The sequence below is a fragment of the Piliocolobus tephrosceles genome, chromosome 8, assembly GCF_002776525.5.
Source record: "Piliocolobus tephrosceles isolate RC106 chromosome 8, ASM277652v3, whole genome shotgun sequence".
Lineage (NCBI taxonomy): Eukaryota > Metazoa > Chordata > Mammalia > Primates > Cercopithecidae > Piliocolobus > Piliocolobus tephrosceles.
The window spans coordinates 3,393,397-3,410,067 of record NC_045441.1 but is presented as its reverse complement, the minus strand read 5'-3'; the positions used below and the strand labels follow the sequence as shown (position 1 = coordinate 3,410,067).

The following is a 16,671-nucleotide window of genomic DNA, read 5'->3' as shown; positions in this document are numbered from 1 at the left end:
AAAAAAAAAAAAAGTTTAAAATTCTCTGGGTGTGGTGGTGCCTACCTGTAGTCCAGCTGCTCGGGAAGCTGAGGCAGGAGGGTCACTTGAGCTTAGGAGGTCTGCAGTGAGCCAGGATGGCACCATTGCACTCCAGCCTGGGTGACAGAGTGAGACCTTGTCTCTAAAATGAAAATTAAAAGGGAAAACATGATCCTCCAGAAGCTGAGGTCGCTGCCTGGGGCTCAGCTGCTCCCGAAAGCACAGTTCTGGGCGGCTGACCCCGGCCTGCCTGCCCTGCCACCGGGAGCCCCGGGCTCTGGATCCTCACCCTCTGCAAAGTGCCTCCCTGGGCGGAGCTGCCCTGCCCTGCGCTTTATGGAGCCCAGGCCCTCGGTCTGGATCCTGGAAGGGGGCGCCCGGCGTCCCGGCTTCGTCACTTATCCCCAGCTACAGCCACAGGAGTTGCCTCCAGCTGAGGCTGCTGGTGGTTCCTTTTCCTTGAGAGGAAATGATTCCCCTGCTGAGCCTTGTTTAGTTGTGCGTCACATTGAGGTGTCTGGCCTTGGGTTGGAAACGCTACCTCTTCCATCAGAAAACCGGTCACCTAACAGCTGTTCCAAGTTACAGGTGGTGCCGGAGAACTTTGCTGCCCGGCGCTGCTCAAGGGACGTGGGGCGTGAGCACTGCAGCCTCACCTAGGTCGGCGGTTGGGGCCTCACAGCAGAAACTCAGACCAGACCTGGCCACCCAGGCCCCCCGCTGTGGCGCGGAACACTGCACTTCTCTGGCGACTCCACTGAAACTCGGAGGAGCTCAGGGGTGCCAGGTGCTTGTGCGTGGTGATGCTGGCATTTTGTTAGCTGGTGGGTGTGAGACAGAATGTGAGGGCGTCGTTCCTTGGGGGCTGCTGGATGGGAGCTCGGCTGCAGTGCTGACCAGGTGCTGTTGCGGTAGCCCCTGCTTTGGGTCTGGGGTAGCGGGAAGCCGGCGTCACGGGCGTCTCTGGGACCCCAGGCATGCTCTCCCCCCGGATGACACCCTAAGGCTGCGTCTCTGGTCCTGGGGAGGGAGCCATTTCTTTTTTTTTGAGACCGAGTCTCGCTGTGTCGCCCAGGCTGGAGTGCAGTGGCCGGATCTCAGCTCACTGCAAGCTCCGCCTCCCAGATTCACACCATTCTCCTGCCTCAGCCTCCCAGTAGCTGGGACTACAGGCGCCCACCACTACGTCCGGCTAATTTTTTGTATTTTTAGTAGAGACGGGGTTTCACCATGTTAGCCAGGATGGTCTTGATCTCCTGACCTCGTGATCCACCCGCCTCGGCCTCCCAAAGTGCTGGGATTACAGGCTTGAGCCACCGCGCCCGGCCAGAGGGAGCCATTTCTAAGTGTGCTGTGGTGGCCCTCGAGGCCGTGTGAGGTCGGACAGTTCACAGAACCCCGTTTAGGGCAGTTGTCATTTTTAGATCAGTTGCTTTACAAACTTTTTTTGCACATACAAAACTCGTCTCTGAATCTCCTTCCAAAAGCAAGCTGTCATCTTTCTTGCCTCTGATATTTAGAGCGACTTAGGTTAATGCTGCTTGGATTTACTTTGTGCATGGTGGGGAGAGGTAGGTGCCAGCACCATCCCATCCCGTGCTGGGTTCCTGAGAGAAGCTTTGCCACTTGGCTGGGCTGCTGTTTCGCCTCTCGGGGGGCACGTGGATGGTCCAGGCTTCCTTGGCGGAGCCGAGTCGTGACCTGCCCAAGGAAGTGGGGGGCACGCTTGTGAGCACAGCATGGGGGCCGCCCGGGACCCCAGCTTCCCCCAGGTCTCTGGTTCCTCGGAGGGCCCCAGTGCAGGTGTGCCTGGAAGGACTGGGGTTTTGAGATGGGCACAGGCGTGCTCCAGCAGCCCTGGCGACCTTGACCTTGTGGAATTAGTCAGCTGCCCCTCCTGGGGTCGCCCCCGGCTACCATACGCCTCCATGACATCACAGGACATCGCGGGAGGCATCTTTTTAGTGGAAAGATCCCCACGCTGAACTCTGCCCTTGGCACCCCGCACGTCAGTGTGGCTCTGGCCAGACGGCCCCGTCCCCCGGACCTTCCTTTTCCGCCCAACTGTGCTGCCATGGCGGGCAGTGGGCCTGGGGGCCGGGGAGCGGGTCCTTGCTGGGTGGGAGGCCCGGGTGTGTGGGAATGCGCGCGCGGCTCTGTAAACATCTGGTGACTCACCGCATAGCTATGTCGTGGCCGGCCTGTGCACTGACGTGCTCACGGTGGAGCTGGAAGCGGTGCCCGCGGCCCCTCCCTCTGACATGGAAAAGTTTCTCATGGTGCTTCCAGCCGCCGGCATTTGCAGGTCCCCACGGTGGCAGAGGCAGCTGGGCCCCGGCCTCTCCACTGTCACCCTTGCCCCAGGGCAGGGTGCAGAGGAGCCTGGAACCCACCTAGCCTTCCCCGGGACCGACTGGTGCCATCCTGTGCTGTCTACATTAGTGCCCTGAGAGCTGCCGGTCTTGGCAGGGGCAGCGGACCCGGCAGCCTGGCGCAGGACCCTGTCTCACCTGTGCGGCCCTCTGGTTGGGGGGGGGGGGGGGCTGGGGGGGGGACCCCCCTCGGAGGCAGGGCTGGAGGGTGGAGGGATTTGGGCCGAGGGCTCCCTGGCCCAGGGTGTGGGGAGGGTCCTGGGCCGGCAGGGAGGGCGGAATGGGGTCACCTGCCCCGTGGTGCCCATGTCCAGTGGAGGTGCTGACCAAGGACAGCCCCACCGCCGTGTGCTGCTCTGACGTTCCTGCGGGAACCCGTGTCTGGTATTTGGGGTATGGGAGTGGGTGCTGTGGACCGGTCCCGTGAGCTTCCCGGAGCCTTCCGCCCGCTCGTCCCAGCCGCGGGGTACAAATGGGTTTGTTGACTGCCTGCCGGTCTCGTGATGTCTGCGCAGACTGACCTGAAGTCAGGATCGCGTTTGGGCTTCTCGGTTTCCATGACGACCGTGGGGGCTGGCTCGGTCCCAAGGTCGCCATGGCAACTATCGGAGGGCTCATGCCGGGGATGCTTTGGCTGGGTTTTTCATGAATGATTAGAATGTGTGACACAATGCAGACGTGAGGACGGCGGGGGCGGCGGCGGGGACGACTCCCGCCAGACGGTCGAACGCTCGGCAGGGCGGCGGCTCCCCCACCTCCCTGGTCTCTGACTGCGGCCCCCGGACCTGCCGCCCCTCAGGAACCCCACACCCCCTTGGGCTGCAGGGTCCTCACTCGGGGGCAGCTTAGTTGGAGGTGGTGATGTCACAGCTGCAGCGGCCCGGGCTGTGGTAGGTGTCCCGTGGCCTGTGGGGAGGGCGGGGTGGGAGGGCAGCTGGGGCTCCACCCAGGCCCACCATGGGGGAAGCTGGTGGTGGCAGGGGCTCCCCAGAGGCCCCTTCTCGGGGATCCAGGCTGGGTCCGGAGCACCGGAGCCTTTGCAAGGGTAGGGTCGCTGTCCAGCGGGGCCCCACGCTCCTCGGGGCCAACACAGCTGCCTTGTGGGAGGGCGGTTTCGCCACCAATCGGTTTGGTCCTTGGGACGGAGCACCTTGTGCTGTGCAGGTGCAGACGTCTTCTCTGACCTCAGGGAGAGTCAGAACAGGAAGCAGCCGCTGCTGGTGCCTGCTGGTCACCCTACAGCGCCGGCAGCTGCAGCCCAGGTCTTCAGGGCAGCAGGGGGCTGCACCTGGCTGCCAGGCCCTGGGGTGGGGGTCCCAGCTGCTCTGTGGACTGTGCTAGAGTGTGAAGCGCAGCCAGACCTCCCCCTGGACCCTCGGGCAGAGACAGAGGCCGGGCCAGGATGCCCCACCCCTTGGGAAGCCCCCCAGGACGGGCTGGGCCGGGACAGTGCCCCATCTTGTTTTCAGGGTGCTGTGACCATCCACCCCAGGCTGAGGAACGTCCCTGCATGGGAGGTGGCCGTCCCTTCCGGCACTGCTGGCCCTGACCTGCGCCGGCTTCTCTGCTTGCCCGTGTTTTCCAGCTACGAGTTCCAGGGAGCTCTGTCCTGGTGACTGTGCCCAGGTTATGACGACTAATCCCAAACCGAACAAGACATTAAAGGTAAGGCTGGCTCCAGGCAGGCCCCGTCTCAAGCATAGGTGTGGGAAAGGCACCCCCAGCCCAATAGCCCTGCTTTCCCAGGGCCGTCCTGAGCCTGTGATGGAGGCCTCCCTGTTGGCAGGAGGAGGGGGCTGCTGTGGCTGGGGCATGTTCACAGGAGAGATGGGGCCAGGATCGGGGACTGTGGTTCCAGGAGATGACTCCCAGGCTCAGGGTGTGGCAGGGTCTGTCTGCCTGGGCTGTATGTCCGCCGGGCGCTACCGCATGAGCTCATCCCCTGGCTCCAGGCGTGGGCAGAGTGGCCTCTGGTGAATGGGATGCTCCAGCTCCTAGGGCCTGGGCCCACCTGTGCCTGGTGCTTGCCGCCTCTGCCACGGGGCATGCCTGTGGGCCGGCTCAGTCCCAGCAGCAGGACCCATGTGCTCCAGGTCCTCGTGGGCTCTGAGGCTGTCGATAACCAGGAATGACCGATGTCACTGCTGGCTTCTCCTGTTCAGAAAGGGTCCTGTGGGGCCACAGCCGTCACATGGGCTGCCTGCGTGCATGGTGTCCTGCTGGTGTCCTGCGGTCCCTGGTGTGGACGGCAAAGGCCAGCCCCGAGAGAGCACGGGCATGCAGGGGCACCGCTGGGTCCCTGTCCACCCCTGTGCCGGTCCCAGGCAGACACCCCACGTTCTCCCGCTGCTGACCCCATGCTGTGGCCCCCCCAGGTCAAGAAGGAGGCGGGCGAGAACGCTCCGGTGCTCAGCGATGATGAGCTGGTGTCCATGTCGGTGCGGGAGCTGAACCAGCACCTGCGGGGTCTCACCAAGGAGGAGGTCACCCGCCTGAAGCAGCGTCGGCGCACGCTCAAGAACCGCGGCTACGCGGCCAGCTGCCGCATCAAGCGGGTGACGCAGAAGGAGGAGCTGGAGCGGCAGCGCGTGGAGCTGCAGCAGGAGGTGGAGAAGCTGGCGCGCGAGAACAGCAGCATGCGGCTGGAGCTGGACGCCCTGCGCTCCAAGTACGAGGCGCTGCAGACCTTCGCGCGCACCGTGGCCCGGGGACCCGTGGCACCCTCCAAGGTGGCCACCACCAGCGTCATCACCATCGTCAAGTCCGCTGAGCTCTCCTCCACCTCCGTGCCCTTCTCGGCCGCATCCTAGTGCCGGCTGGGGGCGGGGAGCGGCGGGCAAACGGGCGGGGGCGCGCCCCTCGTACCCATCACTGGGACGCAGACTCTCGACATCCGAGTCCAAGCGCAGGCCCCTCGGGCGCAGGCAACTCACACCGGGATGAGACTGTGGTGCAGGGTGAAGAGGGGGCTCCCGTGGGCCCAGAGCTGCACGCCAGTCCACACACACACTCACGCCCGCCCCCTGCTCCCCGCAGGATGTGTCTGTGTGTGGGAATTGGCATCTTGCACCCATGGGAGTCGGGACATATAACGGAAAGGCCCTCAGGAAGTTCCGCCGTCCCCTGCGGGGGCTGCCAGAAGACACGGCCCCGGGAGTCAGGCCCCTGTGGTCAGGTCAGCATGGGGCTTGTTTTCCACTCCAGCTGGGAGCAGCCTTTGACACCTGTCCTGCTGTGGCCTCCCAGCTGGTGCGGGAGCCCCTCGCTGCCCTGACCGACTCCGCAGACCCCGGGGAGGAGCATGGATGGTGCATCGGCAGCTCCGTCCTTCCAGCTGTCCTGTTGCAGTTGCCGTCACCCGCGTCTGCCTTAGCAGGGGCTTGCGCAAGTGGGCACGGTGTGGGAGGCCGCTTGCGTGGGATGGTGTCTGTGTGTGTGCACGCGTGTGTGTGCAGGCCCGCCTGCCATCGCAGCACCAGGGCTGAGGGGGCAGGTGTTCACCGGGGGAGGGCCTGTGGGCATGCATGGCTGAGAGAGTGGCTCATATGTCACGAGGTCTTCCCTGTGCTCTGGTGACCCGAGGAGGTCGTGCAGCACAGCACAGAAGCCCCACCCACGGGAGCCGGCCCCCGAGACACCGACCCCGCAGGCCATCCTGGACCTTAGCGGACACGGACAGGAGCATCCCATCACTTGATGGTGAGCAGGATTCAGGCTCTGTGTCCTGGAGCTGCTTCTCGCCAGCTGTGGTCAGTGCAGGAGGAATGAGGAGGTCTTTTGGGGGCCTAGAGGGGAAGGGCCGCTGCAGTCTAGGGAGAAGGGGTGCAGCCTGGGGGACGTTGGTAGATGTGGACGTGGAGGTGGGAGGGAGAGGACGTCGCGTTGGGTGGAGGGAGGAGGCGGGAGCCGTGTGTGAGAGCTGGTGGAAAGGCTTGAGGGGCAGGATCAGGATGCGGCTGGCTTATACAAGAGCTCAGGAGTGAGGCTGGCACTCTGGAGGGTGTGGTGGGCAGGGAGGTGGCAGGCACCAGGCCAGGAGAGCCTCGTGGAGGTGGCTCCCACGTGCACACCCCCAGGAGCACAGCCACAGGCTGCAGGTGTGGCCTTGGCACTCAGTCCTCGCCCAGAGCCTTCGCTTGCTCCTTCCCCAAGCACCGAGGCACTGGTGGGCTTGGCACTCCACCTTGGGCTTCCTTTTCCTGGAGTGCCACCTTAAGGGTCCCTGCTGTGACTGGGGTATCTGCAGCGGGGGTCGCAGAGCCCCTGCCTGGGGGAGCTGACGGAATGTGAGCCACTGGCCGGGGCCGCCACCTAGGACACGCAAGGTGGTGCCTGGGGCCCCGGCTCCCTTTCGGCTGCCCCTGCCCACCCAGTAACACCCCCACCGGCTGCAGAGCCCAGGCCGGTGCCAGCCACTCTGGGAGGGCGGAAGACAGACAGCCCCGGGGCGGCGACTTGGTTCTGTGTCTACTGTTAGAAGTGAGTGGGAAGCTGCAGGCCCGCCAGGACCACTGGGTCCCTGTGGAGCAAAGGCCTGCGTGTTCCCAAACAGCCGTTTTCCCCGTGGCCGTGGTAGGTAATCCATATTGGATGTCATAAGGACCAGGGGGATATTTAAAGAGAGAAACAGAAACTATATAGAGATATAAAATTATATTCACAGTTTATCTACAGATTTTTCGTAACAATCTTTCTTTTCCAGTTTGATACTGTAAATCTATCAGAGCAGAGCTTGGGGGCACGGGCACAGGTGGGAGTTGGGAGCAAACTGGAGGCCCGGGCTGCCCACCGTCCCCCTCACCACGGACTGCACCAGGCCGCTGGGCCCCCACAGGACAGGCCGCAGCGGGTGGCTGGTTCTGTCCCATCTTGGGGTTCTTGGTGTCCATGTCTTGTGGGCCATGGGCAACAACCTGTCCTAGGCCTGTGGTGCTTTGCTCACCACCGGAGAGGGGACTCCCCGGCCCCCAGGGTGGACGGAGCCGCTGTCACCGCCCAGAGCCGGACCGGGGAAGCACGGCGCATTCTGCTTTTCCTTTCGGATCGTTGAAATTTCATTGTCATGATTTAATATATGGATTTTTTTATTTAAGAAAAAGACGAAGGCCTCTTTGCCGCGTGGGTTTGTTTTCTGTCTCTGTGCCTCCGGCTTCCCAAAGAGATCCAGGTCTTTGCGTTTCCAGGGCGTGGGGACCCCTGACCCCCACGCCCCCACACCGCCTCACCCTGGCCTCTGGGCTACTTGGCGGTTCCATTTCAATATTTATTTTTGTGCTGCTTTTTATCATGATATAAATTATTGAGAACAGATCACACGTGGGCCCCGTGTCTGGCCGCCGCCGCCCTGCCCCGTCCCTGCGGCCACCACCTAATTTATTGCCGTGCGTCCTGCTGCTGTGACCGCTTTTGTACCTTTGCAATAAAGAATTTTCTGGTTTCAGACCCTTTCGTTGTGCAGTTGGTGCTTTCGGCTGGGGCTTTTTTGGGCCAAGAACCACAGCCCCCCCCATCCCAGGGGACCCCGCCTGTCCCTCACCAGGGTCAGGATCCGGGCACCATGTGTAAGTGGCTTTCGTAGAAACTGCCGGCCCGTGACCGTGATGCTGGGACAGCCGTGGGGGAGGTGCTGGTCCGGTGGCCACGTCCCGGGCTCAGTCTGCGAGGGTCAGGCCGCAGTCCTGAGTGTCGCCATCTGCCCCACCCACAGCCCCCTGTCCACGCAGCCTCTCCCAGTGGAAGGAGCAGAGAGCACCATGGCTGTCAGCATCCCCCTTCCCCGGGAGATCCCTCACCCAGCTTTGCTGGACTCTCAAGAGGAGCCTGCAGGAAGCCGTGAGCAAGACAGGGTCTGCCTGGGAGCAGAGAGCAAAGCGCCCCTGCACAGTGGCTGGAAGCCTGTGGACTCCTCCGAAAAGCCAAGGGCCTGCCCACATGCCGTCCCCGCTCCTCCTGGCCTTCTGGGAGAGCAGCCCCGGCCCACCCGGCCCCATTTTTGGGGCTGAGCTGAGCGAGGTGTGAACGCCGTTCAGTGCTGGACCACGCAAGGTGAAATCCCAGCTGGATTCTTTTGAGACAGGATCTTGCTCTGTCACCCAGGCTGGAGTGCAAGGGCGTGATCACAGCTCACTGCAGCCTCGACCTCCTGGGCTCAAGCAATCCTCCCATCTCAGCCTCCTGAGCAGCTGGGACCGCCGGCACGCACCACCACGCCCCGCTAATTTTTGTATGTTTTTTGGAGAGAGGGTGTTTTACCACGTTGCCCAGGCTGGTCTCGGACTCCTGGGCTCAAGCAATCCACTCACCTTGGCCTCCCCAAGTGCTGGAATGACAGGCATGAGCTACTGCACACAATCATAATCCCACTTCTCAGCATCTGTATGGCCTGGGGCCAGTTCCCTCCTTCCCAGCCTTGCTTCCTGTGAGGGGGGCGTGGAGGTGACTGCAGCAGCCGGTGCGTGCTGCAGTGAGGGTTGAATCTGTGCTGGGGGCGCGGCAGCCTGAGCTTGTCACTAGCAATGGCAGGGATGGCACTTTCCCCAGCTAAGTCAGACCTCCCCTGTGGCCCACCCTGCAGCTCTGGGCCCAGCCCGCTCCTCCTGGGGGAGCTGATGGGTGTGAATTGGGGACACAGAGCCCCAGCCCCGTGTAGGGCTCCTGGAGGCCACGGACAGACAGGGAAGCTGTGAAAGGAGAGCTGTCCCCGCCCAGCCGTGCAACCTGCACCTGGGCCAGGCCAGGGCCCCCAGGGCTTCCACCCTTTCTTGTGGATGCTGGGAATTTTCAGCTGGACCATCTCCCAGACGAGGACACTGAGGCAGGAGAGGTTAGAGAGGTTGGCGGGGGCGCTGGGCCAAGACACACAGCTCCTGCCTGCCTCAAGGCCTGCTCCTCTGTCGGGGCCTGTCACCGGGAAACCCCTTTTTCTGCAGCGATGATGACACTGGAACCACGCTGGTCTCCGTCCTTCCCCGTCTCATGAGCCCACGCTCCCTCTCGGGGCAGGTTGAGCCCCGGCCTGGACCGCCCCATGCTGCCTTCTGTCCATGCAAAGCGGGCTCAGCCCTCAGGGCTTTCCCTGGAGTCGTGTTGGAAAGAAGCAGAGCGGCCTCACCCGTGGGCAGAGGCATCTGTGAGGCTCAGGAGGCAGGGGAGACAGAGGGCCTCCGTGGAGCCGGCTCCTGGTGTCCGAGTCCCTGCTCTGTGACCCCAGGCAACTTGCTCCATCTCTCTGGGCGCGGTCGCCGTCCCAGCTGGTATGAGCGCTGAGCATGTCAGTTTCCTGGCACAGTCCTTGGCTGGTCCGAGTGGGCATTTGGCAGAAACTGGCTTCTCCCCTGTCCTAAAGCGCAGGCCTGAGGGGCTGCTGACATAGGAGCTCAGTCCCCAACACCTCAGCCTCTGCTGCCTGGAGCCCATGTGGTGTCTGGGTCTCCAGAAAGGGAGCCCTCGGCCACGCACCCTCCCAACACAGATTTCAGCAACTCGATCTCTAATGGGGTGGCCTTCCCCAAGGCAAGGGCAGAGCAAGCCTAGCGTCTGGCCAGTGCCCCCAGCCTCCAGAAACTGCCCCTCCGCAGCAGGTCCCCGGGGAGCACCACGCCCCCACCTGCTGACAGGGGGCTGCCTGGTGGGTCTCTCCCTGTGGGGGTCCAGTAAGGCAGGTGGGCGTCTTTGCAGCCATGCAGGGAGGAGCTCGGCCTATCAGGCCGCCTGGCCGGGCCCTGCAGACCCACTGACCTTGGATCCCCATGTCCCCAGCCCAGGAAGCAAGAGGCTGGGAGCTGGCCCTCTGTTGCCTGGACCCCACTGGTCCGTGCCCGCCTTGCTGAGTCTCTCGGAGACTCCAGGTCCTGCTGTTCCCGGTGGCCGTGGCCATGGGTGGGGGCAGCACAGGTGGGAGCCGCGGTCCCCGGGTGGTGCCCACTGGGCCTTCCTGTCTGCTCTCCATGCCCAGTGCCTGAGCCCCCCAGGCCTTGCTCACTTCTGCTGCCCGTGCCCTAGCCCCCACCCAACCTGTGCTGCGGGCCCCAGACACACAGAACTGACTGACACCTGCAGGCCAGGTCACTGCACTGTCCCCTGAGGGGCCCTGGGCCTGGGGGGTGTCCTGCAGTGACACCCCTCGCCCTGGGCCAGCTGTATGTCCTTCCAGAAGCCCCCTTAGTTCCTGGGCGGCTGTTGTTCTCAGCGCCCCGGTTTCCAAGGCCTCTTGGGCGCCTCCAGCTTCCTGAGGGCAGGGCACGTGTCTGAAGCTCGGCTCCTCAAACTCAGGGCCCCACCTGGCACGTGGAGGAAGAAGAGAAGGGGAGGAGGCAGGTGCCCAGGCGGGAGCCCCCTCTGTGCCCCCTGGGAGTGCCCCCCCAGGTACTCAGGGCCCTACTCTCACGGCCTTGTCCCCTTGCTGTGAGTGGGGCTGGCACAAGGCCCACTCTGGAGGAAGCAGAGGCTCGCAGGAGAAAAGTGGCAGCTGTGATCTCACAGCCCAGGCTCTGCCCTGCACTGCCCTGGGCCACGGGTCTGCCCACCCCAGTCAGGTGGGACCCCTTTCCCGCATGCAGACTCTGTGACCCCCACCGCGTCCTGCTCCTCAGGCTCAGGCCCTGCGGGAATAGAAGCCAAGGTGCAGTAGAAAATCCAAGGTGTTTAGGCCAGGCGAGGTGGCTCACGCCTGTAATCCCAGCACTTCGGGAGGCAGGCGGATCACAAGGTCAGGAGATCAAGACCATCCTGGCTAACACGGTGAAACCCCGTCTCTACTAAAAATGCAAAAAATTAGCCGGGCGTGGCAGCGGGCACCTGTAGTCCCAGCTACTTGGGAGGCTGAGGCAGGAGAATGGAGTGAACCGGAGAGGTGGAGCTTGCAATGAGCCGAGATCGCGCCACTGCACTCCAGCCTGGGCCACAGAGCAAGACTCCGTCTCAAAAAAAAAAAAAAAAAAGGAAATCCAAGGTGTTTAAATATAAATAAGAGCAATTTTCACAGCCCCACGGTGCTGGCCAGGCTCACGGGCACCCGGTGGTTCCACGACCCATCCCAGGCACACGCTCCCCTGGGTGGGCACCTGGCCAGGGCTCCCCTGGGGCTGGCGTGTGGAGACACGTGGGCCCTTCTCCACGTGCCCACGACGGCCACAGCAGGCTCCGAGGAGGCCCAGCCCCTGCCAGCCTGTGTGGACCTCACCAGTCTGCAGCACCCGGAGCTGCTGCCTGTATCAGGGCCCGGCTGCCCAGAGCCCCAGCGCCCCTCCCTCCAGCTGCCCAGCCTGGGATCCGTGCGCTGTCTGTCTCCTGAGTCAGGGAGTCTGGCCCACTCATAGCTCCCGTGGGGCCCATGCAGCCAAGGCCCGGCAGCCACACTCACTCCCCGTCCCACAGTGGCCCCTGGGGCTGATGGCCAGGTGATCCTGGGGTCCCCAGGCTCTTCCGATTGGCTCAGGTGCCCTCTCCTTGGGCAGCGGGCCCACCTGGGTGCCTGGCAGGGCCATCAGGTGCCCTGACCCCCGGGCTGGAGGGAGGATGGGAAATGGGCTCTGAGGGCCTCGCAGGAGGGCTCTCAGGAGAGGCCCCCACCTTTGGCAGGGTTGATGGGTGGGGGGCCCTGTTCTTCCCCAGAGGCCTGAGCAACCTGGGTCCCTAAAGCACCGGCGGCCCAGGCCCCCCTACAGGTCCTCCGAGGGGATGAGCATCCGTTTCTCCAGGCTCCGGCTCTTCCTGCCCCCGCCAGAGTTGCCGCCGGGGTGGGTGCCAGGCCTAGGCGCCTCCTGCGTGGCCTGCTGCGTGTAGTGCTGGTAGGCGGGGGAGAAGTTGTGGATGGCGTCCTGCACGATGTCCTGGGGGCTCACTGTCTCCCTGAGGCCACTGGAGATGCTCTGCATGGGTGCCGGGGGTGCTGGGGGAGGGCAGTGTATGAGCCCCACCATTCCCCACTGTGCTCCAGCCCCCACCAGACAAGCCCCCTCAGCCCCGCCTCCCAGGATGCCCAGGGCTGTGGCTCCTGCATGTCCAGGTCTGGCCTCGGCCAGCGGAGGGTGGCCCGAGACCCCTGGACCCCAGCCCAGCTTGCTCCACCCAGCACCAGGCCTGTTCCTGGCCAGACCCCTGCCAAGGACCACGTCCCCTAGTTTCCGAGGGGCTCCAAGCAGCGGAGTACACCTTTGGCTGGCCTGGTGTGGGCACCCTGGTATCTCCACAATGACTGATGAGAAGCCAGGCAGGCCACAGGCTGTCCCCGCCCTAATGGGGGGCATGCCTGGCAGGGGACACCCATCCCCCATCACCATCAGGGTCCGGGCCCACCTGGACCCCACACAGCCCAGGTCCCTGTCTGGAGTTGGATGCCCTTTGGCCGTCTCCCTGCCCAGCGAGCTGGCATTCCTGGGCCTTGAGAGTGGCACGGACACAGACCCGGTGCCCAGGGCAGGGCTGTGCGCCCTGGCTGGAAGGCAGAGCGTACCTGGCGAGTTCTCCTTCTTCTCTGCGTACACCTGGCAGGGGAAGGCATAGCGCAGGGCCACGGAGGCGAACAGCATCTCCACGCAGATGATAAAGTTCTGGTAGCCAGCGGCCAGTGTGCCGGCCCCCAGCCTGTTCCCACTGCTGGTCTCCACCTCTGGGATGACCCCGCACCGCTCCAGGACGGCCAGCAGCAGCCCTGCGGATGCCATGGCTGCTCAGCCCCAGCCCCGGATGGGGTCTGCAGGGGAAGAAGAGGCCCTGGATCCCGCAGCGGCTCCTCTGACAGGCGCCGTGACCCTGTCCGTGTGGTCTCGTCCCACCCCGGGAGACTGAGGTTCAGGGGGGCAGGTCGCCTCCAAAGTTGGGGGTCCTGAACCCTGCAGCAGCTCCTCTGACAGGCACCGTGACCCTGTCCGTGTGGTCTCATCCCACCCCGGGAGACTGAGGTTCAGGGGGGCAGGGCGCCTCCAAATTCGGGGGTCTCAGCACAACAGGTGCTCAGGAGCTCTCCCGGGCCTGCCCTGCCGCTCCAGCCCCAAATCTTGGGCCCGTCCCCAGCTCCTCCCTTTCTGGTGGCCATCCTCCTCTGCCAAGGTGGGCTGTGAGTTCCCTGGCCTGGCCCAGGGCCCAGCAGGGACCGGGACTCAGGAAATGCCGCTGTGGCCTCTGTGCGACCTCTCTCCACTGACCGTGGGCCCAGACCTGCTGGCAGGACCTCCCCACTCCCCCGGGGCCCGCAGGCTCTACCCTGGCTTCCAGCTGACCCGTGCTGCCGCTGGGGAAACTGAAGCTCAGAGGAGCTGGGGAAGGGGGCGTGAGGTGACCCCAGGCTCTCTGGACTGCAGCCCCCGCCTCGGCAGCATCCCTGCCCCACCTGCTCCACACACCTTGCCAGAACGACAGGAAGATGACGGCTTTGATGGTGAGGAACTTGAGGACAGGTTGGAAGGGCCGCAGGAGCTCCCTGGTGGTGAAGTAGAAGAGGAACAGGGCGTAGAGGGCGAGGCTGACAGAGGCATTGTAGATGAGGGTCACATAGAGGTAGCCGCTGCGGACACTGGGACAGACGGGAGCTGTGGTCAGGGCAGCCCCACGACCCTGCCACCCTCCCCACCCTAGAGCCGCCGCCACACCCTCGGCCTGGCTCCCACCCTGAGCTTGGGAGCATGGGCCCTGCAGGGATCCTGCCCCGATCTGATCCTCACTTCAAGGCCTGCAGGAGAGCATGGGGAGCTGGGGGTGGCTGGGGGGCCTATGCAGGGGTAGGGCAGGGACACGCGGCCGTTCTCCCTACTGGCCCTGCTCCTCGTTGTCCCACGATCCCATCCTCTGTGCAGGCAGCATCCAGGCTGCCTCTGCCAGAACGCTGCCTCCCAACCCTGTCCACCTGGCCACTGCCTGAAGGTCCTCTCTGTGGTGGACACACAGGTGTCGTTCCTGTGTGAGTGTGTGCACATATGCGTGTGTGCACAGATGTCGTGTGCACATGGTTGGGGTGCATTGTGGTGTGTGTGCACACATTGCATGCATGTGAGTGTACGTGTGTGTGGTGTGTGCATGGTCTGCGCACATGCTGTGTGCATGTGTGAACATGCGATGCACCTGTGTGGTGCGTGTGCACAGGTGAAAGCACATGTGTCCGTGTGTGAGCATGTGTGTGGTGGTGGTGAGTATGCGTGTGGACCTTGGCAGGCGTCCTTCCTGTGCCGGGTGGCCGGCTATCTGCTCAGACAACAGGTCGGGGTGGACCTTGGCCCCGTTGGCCCAGGTGTCTTTAATACCAAGAGTGCTCGAGGCTGGGTGGGGCCTGGGGCCATCACTGCCTGGCCAGAAGCCCTGAGGTCCTCAGCACAGATGCTGGCACAGACGCCAGACTCACCCCGGCCATGTCCTGTGAAGGGAGGTCCAGGCCCCCGGCCTTGGCAGGCACTGAGGTCCTTGTGGAGAGGAAGTGGGTACCTGTCTTGGGCGGGGTCCCTAGCACAGCTGGACGCCAACCCCGCCTCGGTGGGCCCCATTGCCGGGCCCCGGCCCAGTGCCCACCTCATGCCAGGCACCCCCGAAGCTCCCGCCTTACTTGAGCCCAGCTGGATGCCAAGCCCGCCTCGCCGGGCCCCACTCCCATGCCCCGGGAGACCCAGTGCCCGCCTCATGCCAGGTGTCCCCACAGCTCCCGCCTTACTTGAAGTCCCCATCATGGTATCTGCCAAATGCCTGGAGGATGATGGTGGTGACGGCCATGACGGGCTTCACCAGGCAGAACTGCAGCGTGGCCTGGGGGCGACGGCACCCGGTGGGCCTGGGGCCAGGTCCCCCAGGGACCCAGGAATGGGGGTTGGGACAGCCAGCAGTGAGCAGCCCCCGACACTGGGCGGGGTGGCGCTGGGCTGGCCAGGTGGGAGGAGGGCGGGCAGGGCTGGGCGGACCCCCTCACCTGCTTGCAGAAACGCAGAAACCCGATGGAGTAGGTCATGCCCCGGAGGCAGCAGGTGCCGTAGAAGCAGCTGGACCTGCGGGGACATCCCTGAGCCGGTGCAGGAGAATGCAGCCCCAGTGCCACCCGGGCTCCCAGTCCCAGGTGTGTGGGGTGTGCTGGCTCTGGGGTTGAGAGGCTTACTTGATGGGCTTTCCACGAATCTCAGCCATGATGGCACCCTCGCCTCCCAGGTACTGGAAACACAGGCTCAGGAAGCTGTAAATGACAAAGGCTGCAGGGAGCGCAGAGGGGGACCGGCCGTGAGTCCTGAGCTGCACCGGGACCCCGTGGCGCCCATCTCACCAGGACAGGAGGAGGCTTGGGAGGGGCCGGGCCTGGCAGGTCACGCAGCAAGAGGCTCCTGATGGGCCCCATCCCCAGTGGGGCAGCCTGAGAGGGTCAGGGTGCTCCTTCAGGGCCCCGCTTTCACCCCAGGCCAGGGCAGGTCCACCGAGTCCCTCGCACAGAGGCTGTGGGGTCATGTGTTCCAGGCCTGCCAGCGCCACTAACCCCGACTATCCTGGCAGCCCTCCGACAGGGGCCGGGAGAGTGGGGTGTCCTGGGGGCTGGCCACGGAAGCGTGTCCATGCATGCAGGCCCCGGGGAGTCTCTCCCTCCGCTCCCCCGACGGATGCCAGCCGGCGCCCACCTTCATAGCAGTCCCTCACGGAGTCAAAGTAGACGTAGTACTGGTGGTCTCCCAGGAGGAGGAGGCTGAGCCAGGAGTCGAAGGCATAGATGGGCACGATGAGGAGCAGGCGGATGATATAACGCTGTTCCTGTGGCACCGTGTAGGAGCGCAGGTGCAGGTAGATCTGGGCGCAGGAAGGTTCGGGTGAGAGCCGGGCCTGCCCGGTACCCCTGCACCAGTCCAGGTGAGCCGGGAAGGAGGTGGGGCTGGGCGCAGGAGGGTTCAGGTGAGAGCCGGGCCTGCCCAGTACCCCTCTACCAGCCCACGTGAGCCAGGAAGGAGGTGGGGGTGGGCGTGGGAGGGTTCAGGTGAGAGCTGGGCCTGCCCAATACTCCTGCACCAGCCCAGGTGAGCCAGGAAGGAGGTGGGGGTGGACACAGGCCACCAGGCACCTTCTGTGTTTGCATTTTCTAGTTTTCTACAATGGGCATCCTTATTACAATTAGAGAAAATAAATTGTTTGCCTATTGTAATCAGATGCATACTTTTATACTTATTTACTATAAAAGTACATATGGCCGGGCGCGGTGGCTCAAGCCTGTAATCCCAGCACTTTGGGAGGCCGAGACGGGCGGATCACGAGGTCAGGAGATCGAGACCATCCTGGCTAACACGGTGAAACCCCGTCTCTACTAAAAAATACAAAAAAACTAGCC

General features: G+C 63.9%; 2 protein-coding genes and 1 pseudogene across 6 annotated transcripts in view; 2 read left to right on the top strand and 1 right to left on the bottom strand.

Moving 5' to 3' along the window:
- The window catches only part of MAFK (MAF bZIP transcription factor K), a 17,116-nt gene extending 9,281 nt beyond the window's left edge, over positions 1–7,835 (top strand). Inside the window, exons 1-3 of one of the 3 annotated variants that reach the window (XM_023188488.1) lie at positions 1,340–3,283; positions 3,979–4,058; positions 4,769–7,835. In XM_023188488.1, the coding sequence (XP_023044256.1) occupies positions 4,023–4,058; positions 4,769–5,203 (471 nt within the window). In that variant the 5' untranslated portion in view covers positions 1,340–3,283; positions 3,979–4,022 and the 3' untranslated portion in view covers positions 5,204–7,835. Of the gene's footprint in view, positions 1–1,339; positions 3,284–3,862; positions 4,059–4,768 lie in introns of those variants that run through there. The other 2 variants (XM_023188485.2, XM_023188486.2) reach the window with 2 other exon arrangements.
- On the top strand, positions 5,466–7,835 carry LOC111523724 (annotated as a pseudogene). Its single transcript, XR_002725598.1, has 2 exons — positions 5,466–5,549; positions 5,770–7,835. The product of XR_002725598.1 is annotated as an uncharacterized LOC111523724 (transcript).
- A 3,496-nt stretch (positions 7,836–11,331) lies between these two features.
- The window catches only part of TMEM184A (transmembrane protein 184A), a 12,647-nt gene continuing 7,307 nt past the window's right edge, over positions 11,332–16,671 (bottom strand). The window contains exons 2-9 of one of the 2 annotated variants that reach the window (XM_023188484.1): positions 15,974–16,139; positions 15,466–15,556; positions 15,283–15,358; positions 15,031–15,122; positions 14,728–14,785; positions 13,736–13,905; positions 12,847–13,044; positions 11,332–12,282 (exon numbers count right to left, since the gene is read on the bottom strand). In XM_023188484.1, the coding sequence (XP_023044252.1) occupies positions 12,144–12,282; positions 12,847–13,044; positions 13,736–13,905; positions 14,728–14,785; positions 15,031–15,122; positions 15,283–15,358; positions 15,466–15,556; positions 15,974–16,139 (990 nt within the window). In that variant the 3' untranslated portion in view covers positions 11,332–12,143. The remainder of the gene's footprint in view (positions 12,283–12,846; positions 13,045–13,735; positions 13,906–14,727; positions 14,786–15,030; positions 15,123–15,282; positions 15,359–15,465; positions 15,557–15,973; positions 16,140–16,671) is intronic. The other variant, XM_023188483.1, reaches the window with a different exon arrangement.